This window comes from Octopus bimaculoides, chromosome 1 (assembly GCF_001194135.2).
Source record: "Octopus bimaculoides isolate UCB-OBI-ISO-001 chromosome 1, ASM119413v2, whole genome shotgun sequence".
Taxonomy (NCBI): domain Eukaryota; kingdom Metazoa; phylum Mollusca; class Cephalopoda; order Octopoda; family Octopodidae; genus Octopus; species Octopus bimaculoides.
In genome coordinates, this window is record NC_068981.1 from 192,400,573 (window position 1) to 192,409,114 (window position 8,542).

Consider the following 8,542-nt stretch of genomic DNA (forward strand, 5'->3'; position numbering starts at 1 on the left):
ATTACTGTGGTTAACATCTAGATTAGCGAGTCTCAACCAGGGTCTTTATGGCCCGGAGAGGGAGGGGCATATAAGATTTTGCTGTTAAAATTCATTGGTTATACTTCTACAATACACCAAATATTTTGATTTCTTCATACAATTTTTGATAATATTTAATTATAAAAGTACAATAGGCTTCTTTAAACATTCAATGGCTTGGGGGTCCACAAAATAAAACAGGAACCGGGGGAAGGGGGCATAGTTTAAAAAATAGTTGAGAACCACTGATCTAGACAAAAGTATGGATCTGTAGATTGTTCATAGTCATTCAACATACTCAATCTCAGCAGATCTTGTCTTCCACAACAACAATTAAAGAAATAAATACATCATTTTATTAAAAATTTCTTAAAATAATTTTTAGATATTTTTTAATATTAAATATCACTTATAAATATTGCAAATCAAGATTTATACAGAAGAAATTGGAATTTTGTTACATTCATACTTTTCCCAAGGCAATTTGTTCCAAAAACAGATTCCTACACAGAATCAAACCTGGAATGCAGATTCAGTTGTATGTGAACTTAATACTGCAGACTCTATTGTATATTGACTTAATACTACACCAACACATCAAAAAATTTGCTGCACATATTAATCATCACCATTATCTATTTACATCTAAACAATGGAGAAATCTTCAGCAACTCTTTGCATTTGTTTTTTGTCCATTTCTGTGTGCTAATTCTCTTAGCACCATTTCTCTTCTCATTACTACCAGACTGGATATAATTTTTGATAAAACAAATGTTTTGTTTTTAAATATTTAATGCTTTTTGCTAGGTATATTAGATTCTGAGATAGCAGGAGCTTGTGTACTGATACGTAAACCATGCATGTCTTTTATTTCATCTGCCAAAGCCTAAAAAAAAGAAAAAAGAATAAATAAAAAGTAGAAAACAATCATTACACTGTATGGAAACTCTAAGAATTTTCTCTCAATTTCTAATTTACTAACTTTCTATGAAGAACACACACACACACACATAATAGGCTTTTTCCAATTTCCATCTACCAAATACATTCACAAGGCTTTGGTCAACCTGGGACTACACTAAGACATATGCCCAAGGTGCTGTGCAATAGAACTGAACCTAAGAGTGCATAGTTGGGAAGCAAGCTTCTCAACCACACTGCCATGATTGCACCTGTACAGCAAATAACATACACTCATTCTTCTTGTCCCTATGTTAGTAATAATTTTCAATTGTAAATAAGAGTTGTGAATATATCAGTGAATGTAAAAACCTGCTCTTTCTCTCTCTTCAGGAATAGCTGGAAAATGCAGTGATCGAAATACAAAGTAGTGAGGAACAAAAAAGACAAAAAACTCAGTAAATTATCATCTTTATTGTCAGTTTTGGCATGGTTTCTACAGCTGGTTGCCCTTCATATTGCTATATATGTATACATGCATTACATCCACACACACTGTCAAATCAATCACTAATTAACATAAGATTATTGACAATGTTGATGCTCTTCATTGTCTCTTTCAGATGGTTTTGCAGCATTGCATAGGACAGCCACATGATGTCTTGCAACTGCTGAGTTTGCTGTACAAGGTTTGGGTTGACATGACATGCCCTTCTAAGGCAATGTACGATGACAGCCTCAACGCTGTTGGTTTTAACCTCTTCAAGAACTATTAACTTTAACCAAGACTTCTACCAACTATCAGATGTGACCTCTGTGGGCAATTGTTCCATGCAAAAAGTGACCTTCTCAGCCATCAACATAAACAAAGAACTACAAACAAAATGAGAAATACTCAGAAAGAAGGATGGTGATTATTGTCAATAACTTTGTCAAATTCATTTATAGTATGTATATAAAAGAAAATATTTCCAATGTCTTTTACCTTATTTACCATACGGTGTTGTGTAAGCATATTTTTCCCTTGGAAGTCTTCACTTTCAATAAAAATTTCATACATCGCACCACAACCACCTGAAAAAAAAATCATTTAGTTATGACAACTTTCTGGAAATTTAAACACTTTTAAATACTATTTCTAGCAGGTGGAGTGACCACACAGGAGCTCTGTCATTGTCCACCTTATGTTCAAACAACAAACATTAATGACAGGAGTAGATGAAAGGGAGATAATCTCATAATACAGCAGAAGAACAAAAAGTTATGTAATAAAAAGTTACAGTGGCAGACCAGATGTGACTACATTCCACTTTCTGAATAATCCTTTCTACTATAGGTACAAGATCTGAAATTTAAGGGGATGGGGGGAGCTAGTCAATTACATCAATCCCATTGTTCAACTGATATTTATTTTATCAACCCCAAAAGAATGAAAGAGAGAGTCATTCCCAGCAACATTTGAGCTCAGAACATAAAGACAGACGAAATACTGCTAAGCATTTTGACCAGCTTGCCACCTTCCGAATAATGTTGGAGTTAAAAGCAAGGAAACTGACGAACTGGTGCTTTCAAACAGAAATATCTTATAGGTATATGTCCTGCCCATGTTACACAGACACTCCCTTACTTATGCCTTTGTAAATGCTATGAAACCTTTAACCAATGATATTATTATTCTTTTTTAATCATTTGCTTGTTTCAGTTACTGGACTGTGGCCATGCTTGGCCAACATGCTGAAGACTTTTTTAGTTGATCAAATTTACCAGAATACTCATCTTAAGCCTGGCACTTATTGTATTGATCTTTTTTTGCCGAACTACTAAGTTACAGCAACACAAAGAAAACCATGCAGCTTACCAAGTAGAGAGAGACAAATACAGAGATGCACACACACACACACACACACACATCTAATAAGCTTCACACAGTTTCCATTAACCTACTCTACTCACAAAGTATTTGTTGGCCCAGAACTACAGAAGTCACTTGCCTAATGTACCACAGTGGAACTGAACTCAAAACCATATGGTTGCAACATATACTTGTTAACCAACCACACATGCCAGTACACATGCACTAAAGGAAATACAATAAAAAAGTATGTCAATAGGTTCTTCTATTCTTTTACTTGTTTCAGTCATTTGACTGGTGCCATGCTGGAGCACTATCTTTTAGTCAAAGAAATCAACTCCTGAACTTATTCTTTGTAAGCCTGGTCTTATTCTATCAGACTTTTCTGCTGAACCACTAAGTTACGGGGATGCAAACACACCAACATCGGTTGTCAAGCAATGGCAGGGGGACAAACAGACACACACATATATAAGACAGGCTTCTTTCAGTTTCCATCTACTAAATCCACTCACAAGGCTTTGGTTGGCCCGAGGCTATAGTAGACAACACCTGCCCAATGTTCCATGCAGTGAGACTGAAGCTGGAACCATGTGGTTGGGAAGCAAGCTCCTTACCACACAGCCATGCCTGCGCTTATATGTCAAAATATTTGACATAAATACAATAAAGTCATCATTTAGAAAGTATGAAAGCTAGGAAATCACAGGACAGTCATTTGTTTCTTCTTATGGGGTCTCAGTAACTTACAGTTGCGACTGTTGTCACGATTTGTGTGGTTGTTTATTTCAGTGGTACTTAAAACAGTGCATTGCAGTGGCATCTAGGTGCACTGCAGATTTTTAAGAACTAAAACTATATTATTCCTGCTTGAGCATCTTAAATAAGTTAATTTCCATCATCATTATTTAACATCCACTTTTCCATGTTTGCATGGATCAAATGGAATTTGTTGAGGCAGATTTTTAATGGCTGGATATCCTTTCTGTTACCAACCCTCACTAATTTCCAAAGGTAAGTAATTACAGAGGATCAAGACAAAAATACAATTCGTGATCATCATCATCTTTGTATCTTCCCCTTTGTTTATAAGCTATTAAAGTTTCATCTGGGAAGAATGCGCTAGAAAAGAAGTATGATTATTAGGTATGAGGTTGTCTTTAATATCCACAGACTTTAAGTTATCATAAAAGAAAGAAACACACCTGATATGTCAGCAACTTCAATTTGTGAAGCAACTGGAAACTTCTGTTTGAGAATATTAATTATGCTTTTCTCACCATCAGTGTAAGTTTTGGTACAGAAATATCTTATGGAATGGGGAGTTCTTAAAATCTACAAAAGAATGTTTAGCAAAGAATTTATCAAAATACTGCCTAGAGTTTTACTAAGTGTTTCACAACCATTGATATTAAACATATCGTTGTTTTTATGAGTATTATTAACATGTAAAATAAATGTTATACCTTGATACCATTAATGTGTTATTTTATGGTGAACATTCCTCCTATGACCTATATTAACCCTGAAAGAGCTGATTTCTAAGGGGTCAGGAAGTATTTCAGCCTTAAATGAGATCAACTCTGCTTTTCATCCTTTTGGCAGGTAACAATAAAGTACCAATTCAGGGCAGTTGATGTTGGTATTTGTTGCAGCTCTTTGTAATGAGTTCAAATTAGACCATGATCTGCTTGGATTGTAGACTGAATTTCTCACCATCATTAATTGGTCAGTGTGCCTTTAGAAGAATCCACTTTGTTGCAAGCATTTGGACCCAGTACATAATTTGTGAATACTATCCTCCTTCCCACCAGTCCCAGAGGCACTGTAGTGAGCTATGAATCATGAACACTGCCTTCAGTTCTGACTAAAAGATGAGAGAAAAAGTAGAAATAAGCTCTCTCTCTCTCTTTCCTTTCCTTTCTATACACACGTGAAAATGTGCACCTCTCATATTTAAATTACCATCAACATCATGATCTGCCAGATAGTGAAGATCACACACCAACATTCTCCAATTACTGACATATTACCAAACTCAGACTAATTGGCTTACACAAGTGATAGCAGTTGTTGTTTAGTTCCAAGTATCCATGATGAACCTGAGCTATAACCAAAGGTGTTCCGGCTATAAACCATCTTGCCTATTTTTAGAACTATTTTTAGAACTAGGTTGTCTAATGTGTTTTAAGAATGCAGGGTAAGATTTGAAGATTTGGCTGTTATTTCTAGTTGGTCGACCCACAGTTTCCTTTTGGAGGTAAAATGTTGACTTAATAAAAAATGAGAAGTAGATGTTATATAATGGACGACGAAGAGAGAATAATAAAACAGAAACTGAAGTACTTATTTGTGACTTATAATTCCCGTTGTATGAAAAACAAGAATACTAAAAAATGAGGGTGCAAACATGATTCTATACTAATTTCTTTTCCCATGAGGATGGAATATCTCCACATAAAAGTGCTTCAGCTGATTTAATATTTAGTTCCTGATTTAATATTTTTAATTAAAAAAAAATATTGTAGATCCTCAATGTAATAATGCTTAAAACATAAAAATTTGGACCCAGATATTTTTTTTAAAAAAGGCCACAATAGAAATGCCGGAAAGGGTTTTTAAAAATTCACGTTTAAACGAAATTAATGAAATGAAATACAAAAACATCAATACAAACTAAGAGAAATTTCGTTAGATAATCTTGCCAAAAAATATCACCTTCAGATGTACAAGTCAAAATATTTCGACCTTCTTCCACTTGCTTCAGTTTGGCTGAGTTCCAGATAACAAAGGGTACAACACAATGCGATAAAAAACATTAACCTGTTTATTTATTTATCAAATTTCGTTTTTGTATTTGGTTTGTAAGATTCTTTATATGAATTTGTAAATTGATGCATATTTTATTGTTTGAGGAGAGTCATTTTGTTTTAATGCCTAATTAATTAACACACACACCGGATCGACTTCCACTTATTTACTTATTTATTTTTTCTAAAAATTTCCGTTGCTTCTTGCAACCCCTTCAACGACTATTGAAAACAGAATAACTCTCCCCAAACACAATAAAATATTTATCAAATGTTATAAATATATAAGATAAGGGGCATTTATAGTTCCGAAATATTGAAATATGTCTCCCAATCAATGTTCCTTGTTCTGACATAAATTCATAAATGAAATGCTAAATATATTTAATGAGCTACTAATTACATTCATTGCTAAACTAAAAATAAACTATTGAAATGATCACATTTTTTTTCCTCGCAAAAAAAAAACTTTTGTCAAGCATTATATAAATGAAAAAGCAGCTTTTCGGTGACTAAAAATATCAATTAATCCTTTAAAATAAATTTTTAGCCGTTCTTTTACAATTAATCATATATATATATATAAATAAACAGTATTTCTAACCTGAATGGGTGAGAAAAACAATCGAGAAATTCTGGGAAACATATTGGAAGAATGAAATTGACGAAACATCAACGATAAATCGGTGTTCACCAAAAACTTGTTAACCCAAGAAAAAATATCTCAAGAGGTTGCTCATCTGTTAGACATAGCAGCCAAATTTCTCTAAAATTACTATTTATCGTCGTAAATAAAGAATTGAAAACTGTGGTTCCTGATGTTCAAAAAGACAAATGGTCACGCCTGGAATACCTTTGATTATAATTCTATTCGATCAGAGCTAAATTAGGGATAAGTAACAACAGAAAAATAAGCTGTCACATTATCGAAACATGACGGAATCGGTGCAGATTCGGATAAAATAATTTCGTGGTATTTACTTCTTTTTGAGTTCAAATCATTCAAGTAGCGATAAAATCAGTATCAGTCAAGTAATCTGCTGAAGCCTCTCGCCAAAATATGTGGCCTTGTGCTTCCATTAGAAATCGTTATCTGTACATCTATCTTCTTGATTTGTGGTATCGATTCATTCGTCCAATGACGTCTCTGTGTTTAAAACGTCACCGATATTTCATTACATCTATTTAGAGACGACAAAATAAGTACCAGTAATGTACTCAGATTAATTTAATTGATTCTATACTCCCCAGTATATTGCAAACTACGGGTGCCATTTGAAGAAATCATGGCAGTATTCAGTTATATCCCTTTACTGTCTTGAAGGTGGAAAAGACATTGATCATTCGTGTAGTTGGGACTATACCACTCTAGAAGAATGACAGGATTGTCATGATTGGCATTCTTTTGAGGTTGGGTTTTTCACAATAGAAGCTGACCTTTACGATTCCGGATTCCTTCTTTGGGAGACTTAATCCATCGCCCTGTTGAATACCACCGCTTGGCTGTTGGTCCACTCTGTTTTAAGCTTTGTATCAGATTTTCAATAGTAAGAGGATAACTTCATCCATCCCAACAGTCGAGGAGGCTCTATTAAGAGTTGTAGGTGCTCTCTTTCCTCTTCTCAGTAAGCCTCTTAAAAAATGTAAAAAAAAAGAAGTCATTGTTTGTGAAAGGATAAACAAAGTTAGGCTAGATGCTCTATGATATCTACTTCAGAATTCTATGTTGAATCTTTGTAAGCTTCTTTAATCGTAGCAGTATCAATGAAACATTTAGTAATATATAGAATTGTATCACTACTCGCACTTTGCTGCACCTAGTAAAATGTATTCAGTTCTATACAACTTAACACAAAGATAGTAAGCCAACCTGCCATCATTCTGCCCACTAAATGTAATTACTTCATTTGTTATTTGTTAGTTTAATAAGAAGTTGTGCATAATCATTTTGGATCATCCTTTATCAGAGATTTTAAAATTACTTAAAACTCTTAAGATGTAATTAATGTTGGCAAAATATAACCTAGAAAAATATTCTAACTCAGTGGTTCTCAAGCGTTTTTTAAAATTTTATTTACCTATGGATCCCTTTGATTACAATTTTATTCTGGTGGGCCTTCAAAGTCATTTGAAGTTTTATAGATAGTTCTTTCAGAATTCCTATTTTGATTTTCATGCATTCACTTGTATAAATCATAGCTGAGAGACATAATAGCAACTAGTAGTTGGTAAAAGTATTCACAATGTTTAAAAAGTCATCACATTCCTCATCAAAAATGTAGTAATTGTCTTTTACACTTGTAATGGCAAGAAATGAAAAAATCTCAACAGATATGCAATGAGATACATGTTCTCCTCTCTACTTTTGAACCCTTTTGATGTCAATCCACCTGACATTGACCATGATTCTATGGTAAAAACTTTCTGTTTTAAAGTGCCAAATTCAAGTTAATTCCAAACACCAGCTTAATAATGACAAAGTTATTTTACTAAATTATTTGTTATTTTCAAAATTAATAGAAACAAAGATGGAGTGTCTCAATAAAAATATAGTAACAAAAGTATTAATAGTGTGTGCAAAAATCTTATGGTGTGCACATTTTTTGGACATACATACATACATGCTTACATACATACATACATACATACATACATCTTATCTATATATATAAAAATGAGAATGTGTGTCTGTCTGTCTGTCTGTGTGAATCCCTAAACCTCGAGAACTACGCAACCAATTTCATTCAAATTTTACACATGCCTTACTTAGGGTTCCAGTTGTGTTTTAGTCAAAAAAAATTATTAACTTCTTGCAGAGTTCGAGCACATGGCAACATAATATCTCCTCCACTATTTAAGTATTACGTGTCAAAAGTGAAACAAAACACTCATGTCAAATACTTTCACTTTAAAAATGAAACTATTCCACTAACTGAAACAATCACATTTCGATACTGTA

General features: G+C 33.6%; 1 protein-coding gene across 1 annotated transcript; it reads right to left on the reverse strand.

The window, feature by feature from the left end:
* Positions 1-360: 360 nt before the first annotated feature.
* Positions 361-6,531, reverse strand: LOC106871621 (bolA-like protein 3). Its single transcript, XM_014918189.2, has 4 exons — positions 6,188-6,531; positions 3,979-4,108; positions 1,907-1,995; positions 361-907 (listed from the first exon to the last, which is right to left on the reverse strand). Exons 1-4 carry the CDS (start codon positions 6,254-6,256, stop codon positions 812-814), a joined length of 384 nt encoding a protein of 127 aa, XP_014773675.1. The 5' UTR covers positions 6,257-6,531; the 3' UTR covers positions 361-811.
* Between the last annotated feature and the right edge of the window lie 2,011 nt (positions 6,532-8,542).